General features: G+C 48.3%; 1 protein-coding gene across 2 annotated transcripts in view; it reads left to right on the top strand.

Annotated features, from left to right (window-relative positions):
- The window catches only part of C5_2H5orf22 (chromosome 5_2 C5orf22 homolog), a 409,270-nt gene that overhangs the window by 237,412 nt on the left and 144,197 nt on the right, over positions 1-27,661 (top strand). For both annotated transcript variants that reach the window (XM_085607073.1, XM_085607074.1), the window contains one exon: positions 10,148-10,210. In XM_085607073.1, the coding sequence (XP_085463199.1) occupies positions 10,148-10,210 (63 nt within the window). The remainder of the gene's footprint in view (positions 1-10,147; positions 10,211-27,661) is intronic.

Raw genomic sequence — 27,661 nt, 5'->3', positions numbered from 1 at the left:
GTTTGGGGGGCAATAATCCCTCCTGGTACCTCCTGTAAGTCCTACGCAGCGGAATTCCTGAGCGTTGGTTGGACGCCCAGCACCCTTTCTCCACCACTCTGCAAACGGGACTGCTAGTTAAAGTAGCATATTTATACACCTCTGACTTAGAGGTAGTTTTAATCCCTCTGCCCTATTATGTACTAGGGCCTTACAGAGGAGGTCATGCTAATCACAGGGGTACCCCAACGCATAGTGTTCCCTAGTGTAGGTAGGTGTTTTCACTGTATTCTAAGTGTCTTTGAACATAGCACTGGCTCTAGGCCTGGTTAGTCAGAGTCAGTTACCACCAGTACCTGTCTGAAAAAGTTGTGGGCACAGGATGATTTTGCAACAAGGCTTCTTTCTGCTCCTCTGTTGGTTCTTTCTTCACATGTCTTGCTTCTTCCTGCACTTTTCTTCATCTTTGTGGACTTCTGTTGCTTCTTTCTGCATTCCTTTTGCTTCTTTCTGTGCGTTTTTTCTTCTTTCTTCACATGTCCTACCTCTGTAGGCATAGATAGAAACTAGCATTTAAAAAACCTTTGAAATTCACTTAAAAAAAACATAGGTTTCAAGTACGTTATAGTTAGAAATTTGCATTTAAAAAGCCTTTGAAATTCACTGAAAAAAACATAGGTTTAGGGAAAGTTATAGTTATTTGGACATTTCACTCGTATAAAACCAGAGAAATTCCCCCCGTTATAGTTAGTTCAGCTAACTTTAACTTGCGCCCCGCAATGCACTGCTGATGACGTCACATATTACATCACTCATGACATGATCGGTGACATCACTGAGGACATCTCAAATGACATCAGCGCGCGCACGGTGTGCGAAGCGCACCGTGCGCATACGGTACGCGCACGGTGAAAAACCTTAAAAAAATACATAACTTAGCATTTAAAAAACCGTACAAATTCACTTAGAAAACCATAGGTTTCACACATGTTATAGTTAGCTGGACATTTCACTCGTGAAAAACCATTGAAATTCCCCCGTTATAGTTAGTGCAGGCAACTATAACTCACGCGACCGCAATCCTCTGCTGATGACGTCAGATATTACATCACTGATGACATATGTGTCTTTCTGAAAAAAAAAATATTTGTAATATATGTATAGCTAAAAATTAATGGAAGAAGACATGGGTAAATAAGTGTCTAAATACAGTGATGTAATATCTGACGTCATCAGCAGAGGATTGAGGTCGCGTGAGTTATAGTTGCCTGCACTAACTATAACGGGGGAATTTCAATGGTTTTTCACGAGTGAAATGTCCTGCTAACTATAACATGTGTGAAACCTATGGTTTTTTAAGTGAATATATATATATATATATATATATATATATATTACCTACTGGCGGTCGCCAGTAGGTAGTTATAGTTAGGACCACGTTTCCATAGGAAATCCGCAACATTCTATTTTGAATAAGTTTGGCGCCGGTCGACGAATCCTCGCGAATTTTTCAAAATAGGTGGGGCGCTCCGCTCCGCTCCTACCCTGAAAGTCTCGGGGGGATTCGTCAAGCGGGGGCTGAGATAAAAGGGGGGTCCCAAAACGCGTTTTTCCCATGCATTTTTCCATAGGACCTTTAGACAGGGCTACAGCCCGAACGGCTGAACAGAATTACTAGAAATTTGGCAGAGAGGTAGTCCTCAGGTCAAGGAAGTGCCTTTTGTAGGTTTGGTGTAAATCTGTTCAGTAGATTCTGACAAAATAGCCTTTAAATCAATATATATATCTGAGCCAGCTTACGGTGCGCTTACGGTACGCTTACCGTACGCGTACGGTGGCGTGCGCGAGCGCGATTCTGATTGGTTCTTAGATCTAAGTAAACATTCGAATCGGCCGAAACCAGGAAGCGGCGGCCGCCATTTTCTCTCTCGCACTGAGAGTGATTTTTAAAATATAAAGCCCAAAAACATGTAAAGGGGCTGTTTAGACAGCTCCCACACACATAGCCATGTTGAGGGAGTCCCCAAAGATCCCCCAAGGCCAAAAACGGAATTTTTATTTTTTCGGTAATTTCGCCGATTACGCTTACCGTACGGTAAAAAATTTAAAAAAAAAAAAAATTATCCACACTCTCTCCCCCCCGTGTGCATTTGGTGCCCGAAGGGCACCAATTGTGCATGGCTTATTACACATGAGATAAACTAAAATATTTAAAAAAAAATAATAAAAAAAAAATTATCCACACTCTCTCCACCCCGTGTGCAAATGGTGCCCGAAGGGCACCATTTGTGCATGGCTTATAAAATATACGAAAAATTACAATATTACCTTTCAAAACGAAGTGCATCATATGTCCTCAATGTACGCACGGTGCCCATCTAGCGTAACGTGGGCACGGAACGAACTGCGTTAAGTGGGCGCGCACGCCACGAATGGCGTAAAGTAACTTAGCATTTAAAAAAACGTACAAATTCACTGAAAAAACCATAGGTTTCACACATGTTATAGTTAGCGGAAATTTTACTGATAAAAAACCAATGAAATTCCCCCGTTATAGTTAGTGCAGGCAACTATAACTCACGCGACCGCAATCTTCTGCTGATGACATATGTGTCTTTATGAAAAAAAAATATTTGTAATATATGTATAGCTAAAAATGTATGGAAGAAGACATGGGCAAATAAGTGTCTAAATACAGTATTAGCATCAGCAGAGGATTGCGGTCGCGTGAGTTATAGTTGCCTGCACTAACTATAACGGGGAAATTTCATTGGTTTTTTATCAGTAAAATTTCCGCTAACTATAACATGTGTGAAACCTATGGTTTTTTCAGTGAATATATATATATATATATACAATCTTATCACACTTATACAAATATTCCATTGATAACCACAAGCAACAAATAGTTATGCCCTTATACGGTACTCTGGCGTATTTGTCAAAGAAAATGCATTCCGCATTTGCTATTTGTTTAAAAAAAAAAAGCCACATTTATTTATATAAAGAAAAACATTCAGCAGCCTATTAAAAAGGCTAAAACGGACAATCCTGTGTATTTTACCTTTACAAATTAAACCATATTACACATATATAAATATCACAAGAGGAATTAGGTGACAAACAAAAACCTCTTTCACAAATCCTTTAGAGGAAACGATAGGAAAGCATTGGGCAGTGTAGCCAATGGAGCAACTGTCATTGGGAGAGCATGACGAGATAACTGGAGGACTAGGAGTTTTTAAAACTGCTGTCAGTGATGGCTACATCTGACGTGGCTCAATTGTTTTAAAGTAAATTTAATAGAATTAGACAATACAGCCTTTTTAATATGCTGCTAAATTAGTTTTCTTTATTTAGGAAAATATAGCATTTCATTGGAAAGGTTCTCCCAGATGATGCACATGTGCAAGGAATATGCAGTGCTCAATATTTCAATAGAGAGTCCACTGAAGGAAATCTAGAATTACTGGTAAGCAATAATTGCTTCACCTACATTTTTCGTAGAAAAAGCATTTTGTGACTTGCTCATACCTCTAGTCCTCATGACTGGATCTACACCAAATTTGGTACTTGTCTAACTTAGACATCGCAGGTACAGCACGCTTATTTTCATGCAGTTCGGTGTGGGGGAAATACGGTTAAGGGTAGTCACGAATTTTGGAATATCTGAAAGAGACACGTTAGTGATAGATTCCTTACCTTAGAATATGCCCAGGCATCAGACTGGATCCGGAAAGTTTCGCTTAGCAGTACCCCTGCGCGTCAGTAGGTGGCGTCGTGCGGCTTCACGTCTGTCACTTGCGTCATAAGCGTCGAGATGACGCCACGGAGAGTACTTAGGCGCTACCCATGCGCATTGACCTCAGTTCTTTCTTTTTCCGCGCCCTCAAGCACAGATCCGGATTGAGCACGTACCTTAGTCACTTTTTGACTACTATTTTGAGACTTTTTGTCTCCTCTCTTTTCTCCTGGTGCACGTAGGGATGCCCGGCTTTAAGTCCTGTGGGGCCTGTCGCCGGAATATGTCGGTGGCGGACCCCCACGATGTTTGCCTCTACTGCCTGGAGACTGCCCACGATTCCCGGGATTGTCAAGCCATGGCCCCCAAGGCCTTGCGGGAGCGGTGTAGGAAGTTCCTGGAGGTCCGGCATTCGTCATGCTGCCGCTCCGGGTCCTGGGGCTGTTCCCGGGACCGCTCGCGTGTCCTGAGCAGTCGCTCCTCAGGCTCCAAGTCTTCGGATTCCGGTAAGCGACGAAATAAACAGAAGTCGAAGAAGCGTGTTCGCTCTCCGACGCTCCCCCGTCGCTCCCCGAATGAGGACGTGGGGGACAGGGGCTTCACCCCGGCGGCTCCCCTGGAGCCTGGAAATCCCGCTGCCTACCCACCATACCCGGGTCCGTCGGCGACTCCCGAACAGGTGCAAGAATTCCTTGCTACCATGGACCGCCTTTTTAGGCCTCAGGCTCCCGCCGGCGCGCCTCTGGGCCCCGTGGTCCTGAGTCCAGATCCCGTTTGGCCTGGTGGCTCCACCACCGGCACCAGCCCCGGCGCCACAGGATCCTACGCCAGTGGCTCCAGCCCCGGCGCTACGAGGTGTGGCGTTGCCGGCTCCACCCTCAGCGCCACACTGGGTGCCGTTTATTCCTCCCTTGCCCCGGTTCCAGGACCATTTTGTTCTGGCCTGGGATCCGCATTGGGAGACGGCACCGGTCCGACCCTTCTCCGGCTCCGACTTTGCCGCCGCGACCGGCTCCCTCTACGCCAGAGGCGGACAAAGACTGGGAAGGGTCCAAGGACCCTCTTGCCCGGCAATGTGACTCCGAGCAGGATTGGGTGGACGACTTGGAGGAGGCAGGCGACCTCAATGTCTCCTCTGACCCAGGGTTTGCCTCCCCCCACCTGAGATGAAGGAAGGTGCCTCCTACACGATGGTCCTCCGTCGGGTGGCTGAGGCCCTCAATCTTGACCTCCCCTCAGTGGCCCTCAAGACCAACCTCCTCACAGAGGTGCTCCAGACGGCGTCTACTTTGTCGGAGCCGTTGCTTCCCTTCAATGACGCCCTTACCGACGTCCTCTTGGGCACTTGGTCGAGGCCGGCCACGGGGGCCCCGGTGTATAAAAACGTCACCAGGCGCCACCGACCGGTGCCCGGTGACCCCGCCTTTTTGGCTACTCACCCTATGCCTGAGAGCCTGGTCATTCAGGCCTCAACGTCACAAAGTGCTTTTCCTACGGCCCTGCCAGATAAGGACTCTAAACGGCTGGACCAGTTTGGGAAGCGGTTATTCTCTTCGGCCAGCTTAGGGCTGTGGCCGGTGAACACCGCCTGCTTGTTGGTGTTGCCTCAGTGTCCTGAGGAGGTGCAGGCTGTCCTTTCTCAGGCAATTGCTGAGGGTAAGGATGCGGCTAGGTTCGCCATTCGGTGTGGGTTGGACACCGCTAACTCATTGGGCAGGGCGATTTCTACGACTGAGGCGTTGCGATGTCATGCCTGGTTGCGTTCGACTGGGTTCTCGCACGATGTCAAAAGCTCGCTCATGGAAATACCCTTTGATGGCACCCGCCTGTTTGGCGACAAGGCTGACAGTGCCCTGGAGCGCTTTAATGATTCGCGGGCTCAAGCCAAGTCCTTGGGCCTTTCTACTAAGAGCTCGGCCTCTCTTGGTTTTCGTTCCTTTCGTGGCCAAGTTAGAGGCAGTCAGGCGCGCCCGTCCCCTAAGCCTGTGCAGAACCAGCCCCAGCGCGGCCGGGCTAGCGGTTTCCGCAGGGGCGGGGCGGGGAACCAGCTTGCGGGTCCGTCCACCTCCACCCCCGCTGATTCTGCCTCCAAACCTTCCTAGTCTGAGCTTCGGGGAGCACCCCATGCCGGTGAGAGGCATGATCCGCCACCACCTCCCTCACTGGCGTGAGATTACATCAGACAAATGGGTGCTGCAGATAATCTGCCACGGTTACTCTCTTCCAGTCCTCCCCTCCTGCCATGCCACCTCGGTGCCACCGCATGTCGGGGGGATCACTTGGCTCTTCTCCGACAGGAAGTCACGGCCCTCTTGGCCAAGGGGGCCATTGAGTGCGTTCCTGCACCGGAAGTAGGGAGTGGTTGTTATTCCCGCTACTATCTGGCCCCTAAGAAGGACAAAGGGGGTCTGTGTCCTATCTTGGACCTCCAGGACATCAACCGCTTCCTCCAGAAGGATAAGTTCAAGATGCTGATTCTGGCTCAGGTCTTAGCTGCCCTCGACCCTGGAGACTGGATGGTAGCGTTGGACTTGCAGGACGCATACTTTCACATTCCCGTCCTGCCGGCCCACCGGCGTTACCTGCGGTTCACGGTAGGCCAGGAGCATTTTCAGTTTGCCGTGCTCCCCTTTGGCCTTACCAGCGCCCCTCGGATGTTCACGAAAGTGATGGCGGTGGTTGCAGCTCATCTGCTCAGGTTGGGGGTGTCAGTCTTCCCCTACCTCGGCGGTTGTTAAAGGCAGGCTCGCCCCAGACAGTCGTCACCCACCTTCAGACTACGCCCGACCTCCTGCATTTGCTGGGGTTCTCCATCAACGTGCCGAAGTCGCACCTGAGTCCCTCGTCCCCTTCATTGGAACGGTTCTGGATTCAACGCTGTTTTGGGTTTATCCTCCCGAGCAGCGAGTCCGGGATATTCAGGCTATGATTCCGATCTTTCAGCCTCTGTCCCAGGTTTCAGTCAGGATGACCCTCCGGCTTCTGGGCCTGATGGCCTCCTGCATCCTGCTGGTGAAACATGCCAGATGGCATATGCGGGCTCTGCAGTGGGACCTGAAGTTCCAGTGGGCGCAACATCAGGGCAACCTGTCCGATCATGTCCAGATCTCGGAGGGCACTGCACAACAGTTGCAGTGGTGACTCACAAATTGCGATTGGGTCAGTGGCAGATCTCTCTCCCTTCCCCAACCGGAGCACACAGTGGTGACGGATGCGTCTCTCCTGGGATGGGGAGGCCACTTGGGAGAGGCAGAGATCAGAGGACACTGGTCTCCGGTGGAGTCCTGGCTCCATATCAACCTTTTGGAGCTTCGGGCGATCCGGCTTGCACTGAAAGCATTCCTTCCCTCTGTCCGGGTAAGTGTGGTGCAGGTGTTCACGGACAACACCACCGCCATGTGGTATTTCAACAAACAGGGCGGGGTGGGGTTCTGGACCCTATGTCAGGAGGCTCTGCGCCTCTGGACGTGGCTGGAACAACAAGGCATTACCTTGGTGGTTCAACACCTGGCAGGTTCTCTGTATGCCAGGGCGGACGAACTCAGCCGCCGGGACTTGATGGATCACGAATGGCGTCTGCACTCGGACGTGGTGCAAGGTCTCTTTCAGCAGTGGGGAGATCCTTGGTTAGATCTCTTCGGTGGCGAATAGAGCGCGCAATGTCATCAGTTCTGCTCGTTGGAATTTCCAAGGCGGCACTCGCTTGGCGACGCTTTTCGTTGCGAGTGGAGTTACGGTCTATTGTACGCCTATACCACTTCTGCCCAGAGTGCTGAAGAAGATCTGGCGCAACCGAGCCCAAGTCATCCTTGTGGCTCCAGATTGGGCATGAAGATACTGGTATCCCGAGCTACTTAGCATGGCGATCGATCCCCCGATCCTTCTGCCTCTTCGGGAGGATCGTCTGTCACAGCAGCAGGGGACGGTCCTCCACCCGAACCTGTCCAGCCTCCACCTCCATGCGTGGCGATTGAGCGGCGAAAGTTGACAGCCTTCGATCTTCCTCCGAAGGTCTGTGATGTCATTCTGGCAGCCAGGTGTCCCTCCACTAAAACGGTATACACCTGCAGGTGGAACAAGTTTGTGGCATGGTGCACAGCAAAGGCTGTGTATCCCCTTTCTGCCCCTCTCTCTGAAGTTCTTCTGTTCCTTCTTTCTTTGGCCCAGCAGGGCTCTGCTCTGGGCACCATCAAAGGTTATCTTTCGGCCATCTCCACCTTTTTGAGGCTTCCAGATCAGCCTTCTCCTTTTTAAGTCCCCGGTTGTTAACCGTTTTCTTAAAGGCATTACGCACACGTTTCCTCCCGTGCCGTTCATCATGCCTCAATGGGACTTGAATCTCGTTTTGACCTATCTGATGTGTTCTCCTTTCGAGCCCCTTCATACCTGTCCTTTGCGTCTTCTTACTCTTAAGACGGCTTTCCTGGTCGCTATCACCTCTGCCAGAAGAGTGAGTGAGCTCCAGGCTTTCTTCCAAACCTCCTTTCCTTCATATTCATCCGGACAAGGTGGTCTTAAGGACCCGACCTTCTTTTTTACCAAAGGTGGTCACGCCCTTCCACATCGGGCAGACCATCACTTTGCCTACCTTCTTTCCCCCTCCGCATCCTTCAAGGGAGGACGAGAGGCTCCACCGCCTGGACCCAAAATGTGCGCTTGCATTCTATCTAAAGCGTACGCAGCAGTTCAGGGTGGATGACCAGCTTTTTGTTGGCTATGTGGGCGCCAAAAAAGGTTGGGCGGTGCACAAACGGACCATCTCTCAGTGGGTCGTTCTGTGCATCAAAGCATTTTACTCCTTGGCTAAGAAGGAGCCTCCTGTGGGGCTGCGTGCTCATTCTACCAGGGCAACTGCAGCCACTACTGCCTTGGGATGTGACGTCCCCTTGCAGGACATTTGTCAGGCAGCTACGTGGGCCTTGCTGCACATTTTTACCAAGCACTACTGCCTTGACAGTCAAGTCCGGAGGGAAGGCTTCTTTGGCCGTTCCGTTCTCCGTGACTTTCTGGTGTAATTTTGTTCGCAGACCCACCACCGGAGTTGGTATTGCTGGGGTATCTATTCTAAGGCAAGGAATCTATCACTAACGTGTCTTTCAGATGCACAAGTTACTACTTGTGTAACGATATAACTGTAAGAGACATTAGTTAGTGATAGATTCCTAACCACCCCACCCATCCTCCCCGTTCTGCAAACTGGTTACTAGGGTTAAGGTCATCCCTCTTAGGGCCCTAGTTTTCTGCACCAATGGTCAGTATCTTGCATGGCTCTGCGTTCCTGGCGCGGAAAGTCGTGTACAGAACTAACGTCCGCGTGCATGGGTGGCGCCTAAGTACTCTCCGTGGCGTCCTCTCGGTGCTTACGACGCCAGTGACGGACGCGGAGCCGCATGACGCCACCTACTGACGCGCAGGGGTACTGCTAAGCGAAACTTTCCGGATCCAGTCTGACGCCTGGGGATATTCTAAGGTAAGGAATCTATCACTAACTAATGTCTCTTACAGATATATGGTGACACAAGTAGTGACTTGTGCTTTAGCTTCTATAGGAAATTTTGCTCAAAGCTACTTAAAAAATGCTAAACAAATATATGCCCAACTTGGCAGTAATGTAGAAATTTAGATGTTTTTTGTGCTTTAGGTTTAAATCCGTTCAATACTTTTTGAGCTTATCACATTTAAGAAATGTCAATGCTTCTGTATATTTTGACAGTTGAAATACATTTGTACATTTGCTTATACTTTTAGCATCATTTAACAAATATGAATGAACTTCCTAATAGGCGTGACATTTCTCTCTTCTGTGTTCAGTCCGTGACTACAGTATTGCTCCACCCATCAGCCGCGAAACCTTGACTTTTCACTGAACGAGGAGATTATAGGTTTTGATCCAGATCTTCTTGGCCACAGGTTTATTTCTCCTGTAAAATGAAGGGGAGACACTTGCAAACCTCTTCTGACCTTTCAGATGCGGTAGCATGAGGGAGGTCCTCTATGGCCCCCCCTCTTTTTTGGGAATTGTAATCTAAGTTCATCCAGGCTCTTAAGTACACGACAAAAACTTGTTGATCTCCTCTTAGATAGTGAACATTGCATTGGTTCAACGGTACTGATACCTCATGAATATAAAAAATCAGCATATCCTGGTCCACAATATTGAGATGCTTCCGCAGCTGCTTTTCAAAAGTAGTAAAGAGTGGGTTTTGTTCAATGTCCAGTACAAATCAAACTGTTTTATTTTTAAAGTTATGGTTGACTTTTAAGAAAACTTGTCTACCATTTGTTTAGTTTGTCCAACATTTGGTGAAGTATTTTTTATGTTTAAATGGGTTGTAAATTTTATTTGTGCAGTTGTCGTGTGTGTATTCGTTTTAACATACTTCCATCAAAGGGTTTCATATTGTAATATTTTATCTTTTTGTTTAGGAGGAATATCAACTGATGCAGGAACTGTACAATTTTAAGAAGCCGTGTTCCAATGCCACAGAGGTATACCAACATATCTCTTTGCTGTGCCGCTTCAAAATACTCCTGTTCCTTTTTTTCTTCTGTTTCATATAGATTTGCCACTGGCATGTACTCTTCAGTAATTATGTCACCTTAGTCTTGTGCTGGCATCATATCTATCTGTTGATTTGTACAATGTATCATAATTTATCAGGAAGAAAAAGCTATGGATTTGGCAGTTGCTAAATAAAAAACACATGCCGATTTTAAAGAAACAGTATTCGATGATAGTTTTGTGTGATAATTTGTTCAAGTGTCCCTGGGGCCTGACCTGATACTGCACCCAAACGCGAGTACTATGGGACCCGCTTTAACAGGTTAATAAATCAGAGTGATCCAAGGCTTACCTAGGGAGGTGGCATTCGGTTAGAAAATCGGCATTCAGGATAAAATGAATAGTTGTAATAAATTAAATGTCCTACCAGTAATTTATTCCATAATCAGTGCAATACTATACCTATAAAGACACATACTATATCTACACACTTGCTGTAGGGTAGTCAGATGGATATGACTACCAGTCGCACGGTTATTCCAAGCCTAAGTGTTCCCCAGTTGAACTGTATGCAAGCCACATTCCCACAGTCTTTTATGGCTTCTGGATTTCTTCCCCCGTGCTCTCTGGGACTCATAGTCATATCAGTACTTCTTCTGGATGTTAAGATCTCTACCAGATCACTCGATCCTGTGAGACGATATCACCATAGCACTCTCCCCGACTCTGTCTTGTAGTATGGTTTATTTTTCAATTAGTGGCATGTTCTCCCTTTTTGCTGCTGTCTGTGATTGCTGACCACGATCACAACTTCGATCGGCTCAGTTGCTCCGTTGCTGCTCATGCGTGCATACTGCAATTTTCACTTGTTAGTAGCTCACTCTGGGAAACAGAGGCCAATCGTCTTCACCAGCCTGGGGGATGCCAGTTGTAGTCCTTTGTCTATGTATGTGTTGCAGGTGTCAATTGGGACCACCTGTGGCACACTGGCTGAACACATAACCTCTCACCCAAACGATTGGAGACTCCATCCAAAGGAGCCTTGATGTCAGGTCGCTTGGAGAAATACTTAAGAAAGTCCTATAGGGTGCTAGAGATTTTCCACTGTGCACCTGAATCAGTCACGCAGATATGATCAAAGCCAGTTTGAAGGCTGCTTATTGTTCTTCAGGAATTTCACCTGCAAAACTGGGTTAGGTTTACTGCTGTTACAGGTCAAATCTTACAATAAACCTTGCATATCTGAAGGCCTGAAGCTAGAGAAGTCGCTTCTCAGGGGTTGTGCTTCCAGAAGATAGGCTTGGGGGCGTGACCAAGATGACTGCCATGCTAGTTGCTCCCTAAGAGCACTCACAAGCCCTGCCCGGCATTCCATCCAGTAGACTGCTCCCTGGCACTCCCTGACTGGCATTGGTGTCTTTTCGAGACTGGGTGAGGATAGAGGAGCAGGGGCTTCCAGGGCTGTGGTGCGCAAGGTGCCTCATGAAGAGCAGGCACCCTGTGCATTTTTGGCTTCCCCCAGTCTTGGATCAATCGACAGGAGTGGCTGGAAGCCTGGGCTGCAGCAGAAACAGGAAAAGACCTGCTTGCCCGGGCTGACACCACCAGTGGCCCTGAGAATTTCTATGCAGGAGGCAGGCTGGAGTGGAGCAGCCTGCAACAGGACTGAGTGCTGGGGCAGCACCTGGCGACTTCTTTTGCGGTAAAAGAGCCTATGAGGCCAGATTGGAGTGCATTTTGCAGGGTGCTCTCCCTTCTCCCCCTCCCAGCTTCGGCATTGGGCCTCTACGTAGTGGATACAGATTTTGGGGCACTCCCATCGTGGGAACCCTGCACGATTGGAAAGACTGTGGGTGGGGGAGGGGAGTACACAGGCCCCCAGCAAAGGAGAATGTGACTGGCGATCTGAGAGGATTCTTCCCTCCCTCCTTCTGGTTCTTCTGGGCCTTGGCTGTGGCCACCAGCCCCCAACATCATCCCAGTGGTGACTATGTGCACCCAGGGGCTCCAATCAGGGAGTCGAGACTGTCTAGTCTGATGCATGCCCCAAGAATAAATGCACCTAACCAGATGCTTGAGATCCTATCAGGGCAGTTCGAGAGTCTCCTGAAAGCCATCAAAGATGTCAAGCAGACACTGGAGCCTAAGTTGGATGTGCTGACAATTGAAATGGGGCTTCAGTGCATCGATTTTAGTTTTTTTAAATATCGCTTTTATTGGCATTTTCTTATTTATTAACTTAAAATCCACTTTTCGTACCAGTTGCAGTAATTCTACATTCAGTATGACATTTATTGCATGCAGAGGGCATAGGAGTAGGACATCCGGCGACCTAGTTATATCCAAATAGACTTTCATATTCTGTTCTTATTTAGCTTTCATGCCGGAGTGTTGTATTTTTTCTTCAGAATCTATTATCATTCTCCTTGTGTAACCATGGTACATGTAGGGGGTTCGTCATGTTTGTTGCTAATATCTTATACATGTTTTAATATATGCATTATGAACTTTTTTTTTAAACCCAAAGAAAAAAGGAAAACCAACTACTTCTACCTCAACACTCAATTAATCTACGAATACCTGTTTTGTCTAAAGGTCTGGCTTAGTCGTAGGCACTCAGGATAGGGGAGGGTGTGGGGAGTCCTTTTCAAACCAACTCCGTTGCCTATTCACACTGTCTACTTGGTACGGCATGTATCTGACAGCCTACTAGGCTGGTGCTCGGTTGGTGTTAATCTCTTCTTCTATTGCAGGCAGAGGGTCCTTAGTATGGTTTTCAGTATCCCCCGATCCTCTTGTTTCCCACGCCCTTAATATTTCCGCCCATGGTTCAGCCAAGGGTTTGCGCCTTTTGGTGATTTTGTTGTCTTACGTCAGTGCCCTTTCCTCTTCCCTAGCCCAAGTTGACACATCATTCTCCCAGTCAGCCACTTTGGGGCCCACATTTGCTCGCCATCTGAGGGCAATTTGCCGTTTCGCCAGTAGCAAAGCTAGGTCGACAAACCTGTATCCTATTTTTTTAGCTTTAGGCCTTTGAAATAGTCCTAACAGGCAGACTTCTGGGCAGGTTCTCATTGTGCATACCAAAACTCCACTTATGGTCTCTATGATCTTTTTCCAATATGTCTGTAGTACCGGACAGTTCCAGATCATGTGTGCAAAATTGGCATCTAGTTCTGTGTCTTTCTCATACATGATGTTTAGCCTATGCGGAGTTAAACTGTATGAGTTTAAAATTGGCATTCCAGGATATCTTTTTTGGACTCCCTTAGACTCTCCTCCACTCCGCACCAGTCAATGGCCTCCCGACCAGGTCCTCCCATTTCTTTTGTACGTGGGACAGGGGCATCTCTGTCATGGCCATTATTGCAACATATAATCCCAGTGTCACCATTGCTTGGAAGGCCGTATGCGTGATGGGCTTGTGTGTGTCACTACCCAAGAGTGTGGCTAGTGTTCCCTAGACATTGTGGTTATTTAAGAACTGTGATAATTCATAATATTCCAGGAATTCCGATAAAGGGTGTAATTCTCCATCCTGATAACAGTCCCAGACTGTAGTCACTCCCACCGCCACCCACCCCCTCAATTGGCCCTGGGTGAAGGGGGGACCAACACCCATCCATGGTAGTCCTATTATTGGTAGGTCGGTGCATAAAGGGGGTGCTGCTTGCTTTATGCATCTATCCCAGTAAGCCAATGCTACTTTAAGTAACACACCCATATTTTTGATCTTATGTTTTGGGTTTAACAGCCTAGGGAGTAATGTTTCCTGAGGGGGCTGTCCTTGCAGTGCCAGTGTCTCTGACCCCTTCCCATCCAGCCATTGGGCCAGCCACTGAAGATGTGCGGCTAGGTAGTACGCTTCAAATTCCGGTACGCCAAGTCCCCTAATTGTTAAGGGTTGTCTCAAAATTCTGAGGGAAACCCTATTTCGACCTCCATCCCAAACCAGTTCCCTCAACAAGGTATCCATATCCTTGAACCACTTCTTTGGGATCACCACTGGGAGGTTGACAAAATAATATAGTAACCTGGGCAGCACCACTATTTTGGAGAGTGCTATTCTGGCCATGACCAAGAGTTTAAGGGATTGCCAGGGATTTGCCTTTAGTGCTCTAATGCTCCCAGGTTCCCCTCTCGGAGGTCCGTTTGCTTATGGAATACCTGAATACCTAGGTATTTAAAGGAGTTTTTGGTCCATGTGGGTCCTACTGGGAGGTCCACTGGTCTGGCCAGTCCGGACCTCGCCGGGAATATATGGGTCTTCCAGATGTTAACTCAGAGCCCTGATAACTCCGCAAACTCCTCCAGGATGTGCATCTCTTTCAATATGCCGTGTGTTCCATCTTGTATGTATAGTAAAATATTGTCTGCATATAATGATATTATATGCACCGTTCCATCTAGTTTCATTCCATGGTCCCTGCCTTCCTGTCTAAAGCGTTTTGCTAGTGGTTCCATCGCCAGAGCGACGAGCAGCTTCTTCAGTGGGTAGCCCTGTCGAGTTCCTCTATATATGGAATAGGGTGCAGACACCACTCCGCCCATGCGCACCCTATCCTTTGGGTCCGAGTACAATAAGCGAACCCAGCGCAACCATTCATCTCCCAGACCCATTTTTCACATCACCTGTAGCAGGAAGTCTCATCGTAGTGAGTCAAAGGCCTTTTCCAGATCTACTGTCATCACTACTGCATCAGGGAACTTTGCCAGGTCTATATGAAATAATAAATGGTATAGCCTTCTCAGGTTATTAGAGGTCGACCTGGTCGGGATTGGCCCGTTTTGGTCTGTGTGGACCAGTCGCTGCATTTGCAGCAGAAGTCTAGTTTCTACTACCTTGCTAAGTATTTTAAAGTCGAGATTCAGCATTGACAGTGGAGGAAAGTCCGCCGTAGACGCCGAATCTGATTTGAATTTGAGCAGTGGGACCACCAGTGCTTCTCTAGTGGAGACAGGGAGATGGTCCACCTTTAGTGCAGCTGTGCACATTTTCTCAAGTCGTGTGGCCAAAAGATCTACATAGGTAAAAAATAATTTGGCCATTTCCTTAATTGCTGTGCTGACTTCCTGTGTGGAGATCGCCATTTCCAGGCTTTTCCATGTGACCTGATCTTGCCTGTGTAATCCCAGTCCCTCTAGGTATGCCACCATCATTTCTACCTACACCTCTCCCGGTCTCCCTTATAATTTAACATAGAAGTCTCTAAATAAGTCATTTATAAATTTCGGGGGGGAAAGTTGCCTGTCCTTCGTGGGCTGAAATACCGGGGGATTGGGACCCCCTGCCTTCCGGTCGAGTTAGCCAGGCTAGTAATTTCCCCACTTTTCCTCCTTCTACGTGCTGTCTCTCCTTGTATGTTCTGACATCTATGAGTCTCAACCGTTCCCAGGTTTCATTGTATTTGCTCTTTACATCCAACAGACATTTCTTGCACTCCACTCCTAATTTCCCTCTCTAATGTCAATATTTGGGCTTCCAAAGACATGAGTTCTTGATTAATCTCCCTTCTGGCACCCACTGTTTGACCCATGCATTGTCCCCTCACCACCACCTTAAAGGTGTCCCATTGTACCAGGGGGGAGCTTTCAGTTCCTTGGTTCGTTTAAAAAAAAGATGATGTTGCACCTGACAACAGCTGTCTAAATCAAGTAAGTTGGGGGTCTATTTGCCATAGCGGGATCGGGGCTCTTTCAGGTGGTGGAGTAAATCTTAGAAGGAGAGGGCTGTGATCTGATATGGAACGCCCTAGGTACTCTGCCCTCGTCAGTGTGGGTGCCAATTGACTGGAGCAGAAAAACATATCTAGTCTGCTGTGCAGGGTGAATAGTGGTGAGTAAAATGAGTATTCCCTCTTCCGTCTGTTGTACAGCCTCCAAATACCCAAACGTTCTCACCCACAAGTCCATTCCCATAGGCACTTAGCTGTCGAGGCAGCCATAGTACCCCGTAGAGGGGGGTGGATCTAGCCATTTCCAAGTAAAATACGCAGTTAAAGTCCCCCCTCCTAGGATCAGGTCGCTAGATACCATTTCTGACAGTGGTTTTGAGAGGGAATTTGATCTTGTTTATGGGTGTAAATACTACCCAACGTTATCTCTCTCCCCTTCAATCTGCCCTTTAATAGAGCGTATCGCCCCCTCTGGATTAAAGATCTTACGTGTTGCGTGGAAGGTGTGCCAGGTTTGACCCATACAAGTGCCCCTCTACCATAAGCTGAGTATGTTGTTGCGAACAACTGACCTCACCATCTACGTTTGAGTCTAGCAACTTCCTCCTTCGTAAGATGGGTTTCCTGAAGCGTCACTATTTGTGTGCCTCTGTGTCCTATATAATTTAGGATACTATAATGTTTGGAGGGAGAAATCATAAACCCGAATATTCCAAGTTAGCAGTTTAAACTGTTCAACTACATTCTGGTTGTTAGCCATATTCTGTGTCACACGACCTCTCCCTCTTTCCTTCCCCCGACACCAAGTCCTTCCCTTTGTTGTTTGTAGTGGACCCCATAGTGTAAAACAACAAACCCAACTTTACAACTCCCCATCCTTCGAGCGGTCTGGCAACAGTCAGCTGCCCACCCCTGTAAATAAACATCACTTCACCACTAGCGAGTAGACTTTGGAACTCCCTTCCCCTTGATCTTAGGTCTATTCCTCTTCTGTTTCGGTTCAGAAAGGCTCTTAAGACCTGGCTTTTCTCTACCTAGCATTTATCTGGATTTCTTTTTCTCTCTTTTTTTTCCATTCCCTCTTCTGGACGGTAGGGCTCCAGTGCCTTTATGCCTTAGGGTAAATGTTGCGCTTTACAAATCAAATCCAATCACTTCAGTTAGGATACCGCCTTCAGTTCCTCTGGCGGTTCACACTGGGGGGGGGATTGTCGAATAACTTTGAAAGGGCGTTTTTTCCGTCCGGTAATCAGCTGTTTGTGGGATGACTCTCCTGAAGTCTAATTCATTGTGTTGTCCTTCGAGTCCAATGATTGTGCTAAGTGTGTTCTGATGAAGAATCCATTGTTTTGTCTGATTTTTGAGGTGACATCAGCCATGCCACCGCCTGTAGTGCCGCGTCCCTATCTTGTTGCATCTGGGAGGTTGTGGCTTCTGCAGTTCCTTTGATTTCTTGGGGCGGCGTTGTCTGGTTCTGGCTATGCATTTCTCTACTCGGGGGCTCGCTTGTGGCTTGGGTAGGGGTAGGGGTGTGCCTTTTTTGGTAAGCTTCTAGCCAGGTTCCTGTCTCCTCAGCTGAGTTACAGAAATGCGTAGTGCCATCCAGGATGACCCTGAGTTTTGCTGGAAATACCAATGAGTACTGCCAGCCTACTTCCCTGAGGGCCTTCTTGGCCTCTGTGAATGAATCGCCTGCACTCTGGCTGTAAAATCTGGAAACATTAATAGTTTGCTGTTTTCATAATGTATGGGCCATGAGCTCGTGCTTGCTGTAAGATAGCGTCCCTATCCCTGTAGTGTAGAAGTTTGCAACCACAGCCGGGGGGGCCTCCCCTGAGCAGGAACGTGCCCAGGAACTTGGTGAACCCTCTATAGACGAAGAATTTAGATAGGGAGTCGGTGGAATTTCTTCTCTCATCCATTTCTCTAGGCACGACAACATTTCCATGCCCTCTGTGCCTTCTGGGATGCACACGATTCTGTATTGTTTCTACTATTTCGCCATTCAGCATCTTCAGTCCGCCGTTCCAGATCTGTCACTCTTGAGGCGAGGTCATCCGGAGGCGAGGCTCCCTATTTTTGTTCTAGTTATGAGTTCAGTGACAGTGTTTTCGATTTCTTTGACCCTGTCGGCCAACTTACGGTGCTCTGCCTGCAGCAATCTGAGTCCCTCGGACACCTTTCCTATGTCTTGCTGTAGTTCCGCTTTTGTGTACGCTATCGCTGCTCGTACCTTGTCTAAGTGGAGGTGCAAAGATGTTTCTTTGTCCACAGGCTCTCCACTAGGTGGGGAGGGTTCACATGTGTTGGTCTGAGTTTTCCCGGCTCTGATCTTCGGTCGTGGCATCTTGGCCTCCTTTATCGTGGATATTGCTGGATGAGGGAGTTGCAAGTGTTTACTGGCCTCACTATGTCTTTCTTTTGACGTCCTAACCCTTGTGGTTCTGTCGATTTGCTTCGCTGGCACCTCCCGCGGCTCGGTGGCCCTGGGGTTACTGCGGCTTATCGGTCAGGGTTCGTGTTCGGCCGTGCACGTCTCCGATTTCGCCTTCACAGCTGCATCACTGGCACCTTATCTGCTGTTTCCAGCCTTAATTGTCGATTCCGCCCTGGCTTTAGTGTTTTTTCTTTACTGGTGTCACAGCCCCCTGGGGGGGGTCCCCTCTCCCCCTATTCAATTCCTGTTTCACTCCCTCAGCTGTCTTTCTTCTGGATCGGTGAGCTGCTCATGCTCCCAGCCGGTGTCTGTCTTTTTCCCGCCTGGGCCCCGGTATCTTTGATCTGGCCTTGTCGCACTATGCTGGGGCCCTTGTCCCCCGTTCAGGTTTAGCCGGGTGATCTCCTTTGTCCTTTGCCTCACAAGGTCCTCCTGCGGTTCCTCCCAGTAATTCTGGAGTCGGCCGTTTCTCAACCAGGGCCTTTTGGCTATACTTCCTTGCTGGGTTCTCTGGGAGCCTCCTAGGTGTGTATCCGGCAGCTTCTCCGCCTCTGCCTTACATGATAGCATGTCCCTCATCAGAGGAGAATGGTGTGTCTCCGTATTCCTCCCGGGACTAGCACTTTGCTTGTTTAAATGGGCCCCCATGGGTGAGAGCTCCTGCCCAGGGATCTGGGATTCCTTCAATCAGCATCTAACTGCCCCCGATGCCTGTTTCTGAGCCTTAGAGTCCCCTGTAGTTCTCCAGCACTGCTTCCAGATGACGCTAGGCAGGTGCTCCCCACTCGAGTCTGGCTCTGATTACTTGTATTGGGCCGAGGATTAATTTTCTCCCCCTTCTTTCTACCTTTCGCTGTGATCTCCTCATGGGGCAACGCTCTCCAGGCCTTCGCCTTCTCGCTTTCGGATTGCCTCAGCTCGGCGCCATTCTGATTTGGTCTAAATGAGGACTCTCGGGTGCTGCCTCCCTCCTGCTGCGATTCCGATGTCTCTGGGTCTGTGGCCCGTGTCCTGCGCACGTTGCGTTTCGCCGGAGCCCTCCAGTGTTATTAATTAATTACCACACCTTGAGTGGGCTGCAGCATCGTCCTCTGTCGGATAAATGTAGGATATCTGCGGGACTGGGACGGAGCTTTGCTATAAAGAGACCGCCATGTTGGTGCTCCCGGCCACGCCCACGCACCCGGTTTCTTTGTGTGGATCATCGAAAACTGGTCGACACCACTGAGTCCACACTACCCACTACCTGACCAACGGTGGCAGATATGCAGTCACAGATACAGGAACTGCAGAACACGGGGCTACCCTGGAAGCTAAGGCTGATGATGAAAGGCTTACACCAGGTGCAATAACGTGCGCATTACAGGCCTACCGGAGGGAATAGAGGGCCCTAGTGTGAAGCTGTATCTTGTGGACTGGCTGGCAAACATGGTCTTGGGTAGGAAGATGTTGCACTTCTTCTACATGGAATTAGCGCACAGGGTGCCTGCCAGCAGGCCACTTCCTGGGGCACTCCCTAGTCCGAAGGTGGCCCGTCTGTTAAACTACCCTGATAGAGATCACATCCTTCAAGTCTCTAGGAGACGGGGCCCCTGGCAAGTGTGCAATGGGACTGTGCATATATTTTTAGACTATACGCAGGAGATTGAAAGATGCCAGGAGCCCCTTCTGGATGTTAAGAGGCAGCTTCAGCAACTTTACATAAAGTAATCAACAGAAAGCTCGGTGCTGGCCCACAGAGCTATGAGTAGTAAATCATCACAGGCTCAGGCAGCTAAGGAACGAGCACAGGTAGTGGTGGAACTTGAGTAGCGTGGGAAGGCAAAGGTGGCTTCACTCCAATCTACTCGGGCCTCCCGCTGCGCTTTACCGATAAACAATGTTTGAGGCTGAGCTGAGCTGTGGACGGGGCCAGACATCATCTTGGTGAACTCGGACAAAATCATAAGATGCAGGGGTGGGGAATTCCCATCTCCCGACGCCCGAGACATCTAGATTTATTATGAGGGCAAGAGATTTTAATTTGTATTTTGTCCAAAGGACAAGTAGACAGGCTTATGGTAATCTGATACACAGCTGTTCAATCCTGTTGGTCACAGCCATGTTAATAAGTGTGTTAGAAATGGGATCTCTGGTTGGCTAGGCCTTGCGCCAAAGCCAAGCAGAAACCACCACTCTAAGTCAGGGCTGGGGAGTTACACGCCAAAGATAACCCCTGCTCACCCCCTTGGTAGCTTGGCACGAGCAGTCAGGCTTATCCCGGAGGCAATGTGTAAAGCGTTTGCACGCGCACACAGCAACAACACCCTAGGCCCACCACAAAATAAACTCCACACAAGGTTATATATAAAAAATAGCCTTTGTATTATAATAAACACATTAGATGATACTCACATAATTTACACTGTGCCAACTGGCACTGGGCAGAATTTTACAGGGGACTATTTAAACAAGACAGGGCCACATGGACCACTGTCAGAATTAGCACAAATCACCAATTGTAAATGTAGAACATATACTAACTGTAACACAAATTATCACTGTAGAGCACAACCAGTAACTACTGGTGCAATAATGACTTCAGCATTATCACAATAGAATCAGGTATAAAACCTATCCTGTATACATCACAGGGGCATAATACATTATGCAATTTCTCATAAGTCTTAACGCATTAGACCTTACCTCCTAAGTATAATTACACTAGGGGCATATATCACACAGGGAAGTATAATCTCCCTAACATAAACCTAAACAGGTAAAACAACCTCCTATGCAGAAATCATATCTAGAGGTATAAAACACAGGGTACGCAAAACATACTACACACAGTACATTCCCTAACACCATAAGCATTAACACAGGGTGTGCACAACATACTACACACAGTGCATTTCATAACACCATAAGCATTAACCCAGGGTGCGCAAAACATACTACACGCGGTACATTTCCTAACGCCATAAGCATTAAAACCCAATAGTACTTTAATCACATTAGGGTCCAGGTTGCGCCAGAACCTAAATGTAGCAGCTGCCCACTACTTGCTGGGCAGCTGGTGACAAGAACAGGGCCTAAACGCTGCAGCTGGCACGAAGTGCTGCGCAGCTGGGGAAGACAAATATGAGGCATGGGCTCTCAAGGGCCCTTTAAACAAATGCGTCCAACGTTGGAGCCACGCACGGGCTCAAAACGTACACATGTCCCCCTGGAGCACACTGGCTCCTGAAATAATCCTGCCATAAGGAAGAGAAAGCACTTGCCCGCTCGGTGGAGCCATCAGGCTCTAAGATAATTATACTCCACGTTGGAGCGGCCCGCTGCTAGACGGGGCCGCTCTGACTTCCACGGGGCCCTCACTGGCCCCACATGGAGCTTCTACAGAAGCTTTGCATCCTCGTTGGAGCGCGTAGGCTCTTAAAAACAAAACATGCCCCCATAGCATTGGTGCCATACGGGGCTCTTAAAATAAACATGCCCCCTTCGTCGGTGTGGCCCGCTCTCTTGCGAGACCACTCAGCGCCAATGCCACCACAGTGCCGCAGTCGGCACCACCAATGCGTCTAGCCTCCCCCCGTAGCCGTCTCAACTCACCGGCTCTTGGCGGGGGGAGGACTTCACTCTTCCGGGTCTCCGGCGGCGCCACTTCTCCCTTCAAGGTCCAGCGCGGGGTGGTCTCCCGCCTGGATCCATTGGATTCTTCACCTGGGCCCCCTCCTGGGACCTGGGACTCGGCACCTTCCAGCGCGGGGCTTCCCTTCCTCATGGGAGCCCCGCTCAGCACTCTCGTCACCGGCGGGCGGGACTTCCTCTCCCGGCCCCGCCCACGTCCCAGGCAAAACATGCCTGACTTCCTGTTGGGCCGATCGGGCCCGAGGCGGTGGATTCGTTTCTTCTGGCGGAAAGAGGGGTAGGCTCCCTCGCAATTTAAAAATGTACAGCGGGGTGGGCACCCGCTAAAAGGCTAATACCGCGGGGTGGGCACCCGCTTCGTTTATAAATCAAAAAGAATGGCACAATGAGGGGTAGGCTCCCTCCGAATTTAGAATATAAAGCAGGGTGGGCTCCTGCTATTTAATGCAAAAATAAGCAGGCTAAGCGGGGTGGGCACCCGCAATAGGACACCATGCGGGGGAATCCCTACGCTGGGGATTTCCTCCAAGAAGATCGCAGCCCAGCGCTGCCAGCAGGAAACACAGCAGCGCTTCTCCTCAGGACATATAACGAGCTCTGCAGAAGTAGAAATAAAGCGCTCTCAAGGTGCCAGTACAGCAAAAGGTCCTGTAGAGTTTTAAGGGCAGAAGGGTCCCCAAAAAGAAGTCCTCCAGGCATCCAGGGGCTGGGCAGGGCCCAGGGAGGCAAGCCTTCCCCTGAGCCCCAGCAGCAGCACGCCCCTGGTAGTTTCAAGTCCACAAAACAAGAACATTTTCATGGGGTCACAGCCCCTCTTTTATACACAGAATCCTTTGTCTCCAAAGGTGCAGGGAAGGGGCGAACCAGATGCAACTGGTTTCTGAGCACTTTGTTTTGCTCAGCCCCTCTCCCTATTCACAGGACAGGCCAGGGACATCAGACGCACCACAGGGGCTGGAGCCAGCAGTGTGTAGGGAAATCCCAGCCCTATTCAGGTCCCAGGTGTACTCCTCCCTGCCATCAACATGCAGATCTCTCCACTCACCACCGGGGCAGACCCATCCTGACTCCTGAAGACAGACACACCAGCCAATCGCAAGCCAGACAGTCACTGCACATTTATTACACAGACAGGCCAGCTTCTAGAAGTGGCACTTCTACCCAAGACACCGCACACATCATTGCGCACCATTCACTCTCACGAGTTCGCACATACCAAACTCGGCCCTGCACTCCTCTCACATCAGGACTTAACACGGTCGCTCAGATCCCCCATGCATTCCTATGGGAGAGCAGGTCAGTCTCACTAAAACATCCACAGAGCGCACGCACTTTCCACTGGGACACAGTGTGAAAGCGCCTAGAGGCCTAAAACCACTAGTACAACATAGGAAAAAGGCTAGGATAATGCAAAAAGTTCTAGGGGTGAACTTGCCAGAAGGGCCAAGTCCAACAAAGTGGCTCTGAGCAGTTTATTGGCAGTTTAAAGAGTCAATGCAAAAGCAGGGGCCTGCACTTTAATTTCCCCCGAGCAGAAGAACAACATGATAAAGCAGAGCTCAAAGTTGCAGCCAGCTCCATAGGCTCGTGTGGCTTCCAGGCCCTCCCCTGTTCCTTTTATTTTCTTTGAGCATGAGAAAAACATCGAGCTTCTGCAGCTCCAGTACACTCACAGCACTGGCATGTAAGAGACTGCCTTATCTGCCTCTTGGCCCCTTGCTCCTACTTGAACTGTATGACCCCTGTCTTTTATTCTCTGCTCCACTCTTGGGCCTCATACAGCTCTAAGATGATCCCTACTCATCTTCAACTCCCTTTGCTTTCCCTTCTCATGAAGTTCGTGCACCCCCTTCTTTGCACTTTGCCTTTCATGTACACCTTATGTTTCACCCGGTACCTAAACCTGCTAACCCCATCCCACCACCCTCTCTGACAGCCCTGACCCGCTCCCTGTGGCCTCTCATATCTTAGTCATCCAGGGCTTACATTAAAGCTAATTAGTTTCTCCATGAGGCTTCATGGAGGCCTAAGGGCACCCCCATTTCTGTCCTTGCACTAGGCCTCTCATCTCACTTTGTGCCTGCACCAGGGGCATTTTGAACTCACCGCTGTAGCAATTACAGCAGATGTGGAGTTCTTGATGGGCCTCTTCAGTCTGCATGTCCGCAGACAAAGGCCCATTATGGATTTGAAAGGGGTGAGTGGGTGGCTGAGTGAAAGGGTGGATGAATAGATGCATGGATGGATGAATGAGTGAAAGGGTGGATGGATAGATGCATGGATGAATAAGTGAAAGGTTGGATGTATAGATGCATCCATGAATAAGTGAAAGAGTGGATGATAGATGCATAAATTAATGAGTGAAAGGGTGGATGGATAGATGCATGGATGAATGAGTGAAAGGCTGGATGGATAGGTGCATGGATGAATGAGTGGAGTGAAAGGGTGGTTGGATAGATGCATGCATGAACGAGTGAAATGATGGATGTGAGGATAGATGCGTGAAAGAATGGATGGATAAGTGCAAGGGTGAATAAAGGGATGGATGAGTGCATGGGTTGATGGGGTGAAAGTGGATGGATGAGTGAAAGGATGGATAGCTGAATGAAAGGGTGGTTTAATGGGTGAGAGAGTGGATGGGTGGGTGAATGAATCGGTGGGTGGGGGTGGCTGGCTGGGTGGAAGGGTTGATGGATGGATAGTTGAGTGTAAAGGTGGATGGAGGGATGAATGAAAGGGTGGATGGATATATGAGCAAAACGGAAGATGGATGGGGTGAAAGGGTGAATGGATGAGCGAAAGCATAAATGGAAGAAGTGAAAGGGTGGAAGGATATACGCGTGAAAAGGAGGATGGATGGGGTGGATGGAGGGATGAGCGAAAGGATGAATGGAGGGATGAGTGAAAGGGTGTATGATTATGAGTGAAAAGGAGGATGTGTGGGGTGAAAGGATGGATGGATGAGCAAAAGGATGGATGAGTGAAAGGAAGGCGGGATGTATGAGTTTGATCGATAGGTTTGGAGATGGAAGGATAGGTTTGAACAGGGGCCTCCTGAACATCCCACTTTAGCAGCTACAGTAGAGGTGGAGCTCTTGATGGGCCTCTTCTGTCTGCAGCTCGACAGACAAAGGCTCATAATTAATGTGAAAGGGTGGGTTGATGGATGGATAGATAGATGGATGTGCGGGTGAAAGGATTAGTGAGTGGAAGAATGAATGACAGGGATGGTTGAGTGACGGGGATGGTAGATGGACAAAGGATGTTATAATGAAGGAAAAGGTGAATGGATGTATGGGTTACAGTAGGGTGTATGGATTAGGGAGCGAAAGGATGGATGAGTAAAGGATAAATGGATGGATGAGTGGAAGGATGGATTGATGGATGGGTTGATGGATGAGTGAAAGGATGGATGGATGAGTGAAAGGGAGGGTGTATGGATGAGCGAAAGGATGGATGGATGGCTGAAATGGATAGGTTTGGAGATGTATGGGTAGGTTTGGATATGGATGAGCGGATGGACTGACGGATCAACAGATGGACGAACAGATTGGTGAAAGGCTAATGGATGAAAGAATGAATGGATGACAATGTAAAGGTGAAATGCTAGATATCAGTGGGAGAAAGGATGAATGGATAGATGGTTAGATAGAAGAGACAGAGCTATTCTGGAGAGGATTCCAATGACTTTTTTCGCTTGGTTAGTGGCATAAGCGCTTTGGATCAAAAAGGGGGTTTTCTGATTACTCAATTGGCCTGCACTATGCTCCTTTCTGTACCTAGGGATTATCAGGTAGACGTGGTGCTGTTTGCCAGCACGTTCTTACTAGACAGACAGTATTTGGTCTCATAAAGGCCACATTGCCATAGAAATTCCTGGCAATGAACAAAACTACTTTGTAAAAGAGCAGAATGCTGTCACACACAATGAAGCCAGGCGATAGATAGGAAGAGAAACCATTTTAATAAAAACAAAAGATCTTGGTTTACTCAGATCTATTTCGGGGCTCAAACGTTAAAGAAAGTCTCAAAAGTGCACCCATGATATATGTCCTTGTATTAATGCATATTTACGTTTTTTATGAATTCACATGAATTTCCTTAAGTAGGCCAGGAAACCGTAATCCTAGAAAATATTTGTGAATTGAATTTTAGCATGAGCAAAGATGAATGTGCCACAGCGGAAATCTGTTGAGTGTTTACAAGTTCACTTTTTCCCCAAGCACATATTTCCCAGCCCTGGAAGAAACTTTACTTCTGTTGTTGTAAGGGGTACATTTCTAACCTTTCTCAGTATGGGAAAAGATTAGAGAAGAGCTGGTGAAAACCCCCAAAATTCAAATCCTTCTATAGTATTAGCCTGACATAACCAGAGAGGCTATTATCAGAGCTCTTCAATAATGAGATTTCTGCCATTATTTGAGGGCGCACTATGTGGCACCAAAGGGACAAGTGGATTTTGTTACAGGACAAGTAGATGTATGGAGCTACTTGTCCCATGGACAAGTACATATTTCATTAAATTTCACACCCCTGTGATGTGAACTGTATGATGTCCTTTGCTTATTGGGCACAGCAGGGTCTGTTCTGGGGCAGGATGTAGCAAGGGAATGGGATGCGCATAATCTCTGGCTCATGGATAGACACTGGGCATACTGTGTATAGTTGGGCACCGGGGGGGCACACTTTACTCACACACTGATAGGGCTAGGCCTGCCCCTTGCTACCGTGACGGACCTACTGGTCACCTCAAAAGTGAGGGTTATTTTTGTTTCTTTGATATGAATTTACCTTAAAGAAATGAAAAGACAAGAGGTGTTTGGCAAAACAGGAACAAGTTGGTTTATTTAAATGCAGTGACCGATGAGAGTATCAATAGAATATGTCTGAGGAAAGAATATGTCTGAGGAAAGTCTCTCGGTGTACAACGTTTTGTCTGGTTTTATACACATCTTGAAGTACAATGAGCCGATTTCTGCATTCTTATAAGGCATTACAGTTGTGAATTAACTAGGTTGGGCATCTTGAAAGATGGGGACACAGATGGCTCCAGACCTTGGGGAGAGCTAGTGTGGACCAGTGTGTAAGTTTCCAGATGTCTGGCATGAGGGATGCGTGATCACTACGTGTGCATGTTGTGTCTTGATTTGTTGAGTGTTTCTATATACATAGTGGCATCTAGCTTTGTGGTATTTTTGGGGAATACGAGCCTTTGGCCAAATGTATTGAGGCCAACTGCCACGGACCTGTTTGTGGTGCATCTAACTATCTAGGTGATCGATCAAGATATTCCCTGGGCTTGCGTTTATCTTTGTGTTAAGAGGGACCCCACCCGTGACCTGTTATTCGATAGGCATCAGGGCCTGTCTGACCACGTATCTTTGACTCTGGGTTGATGGAGAGGTTACTTTGGGTAAATCCAACAGCCATGGTATGAGTTCACTGGAACTCCTAAAAATAATATGGCAGTCACTGGTGTAATTTATATCGAGATTCTCAAAAGCTTGTGTATAGTTGACATAGCGTACATTGGTATTGTTTTTTACCAATATTGACATGGTTATGCAGTTATAGATCATGACATACATTGACATCGCTTTTACTGGTAACAACATTGTTGTTTGTGCATGGATTATGGCATACGTTGACTCTGCTACTGCTGGTATCATCGCTGTTGTGCAAGCATAGATTAT

Source organism: Triturus cristatus, chromosome 5_2, assembly GCF_964204655.1.
Source record: "Triturus cristatus chromosome 5_2, aTriCri1.1, whole genome shotgun sequence".
NCBI classification, from domain to species: domain Eukaryota; kingdom Metazoa; phylum Chordata; class Amphibia; order Caudata; family Salamandridae; genus Triturus; species Triturus cristatus.
The sequence above is the reverse complement of the archived record's forward strand: the minus strand, read 5'-3'. Positions and strand labels throughout refer to the sequence as shown.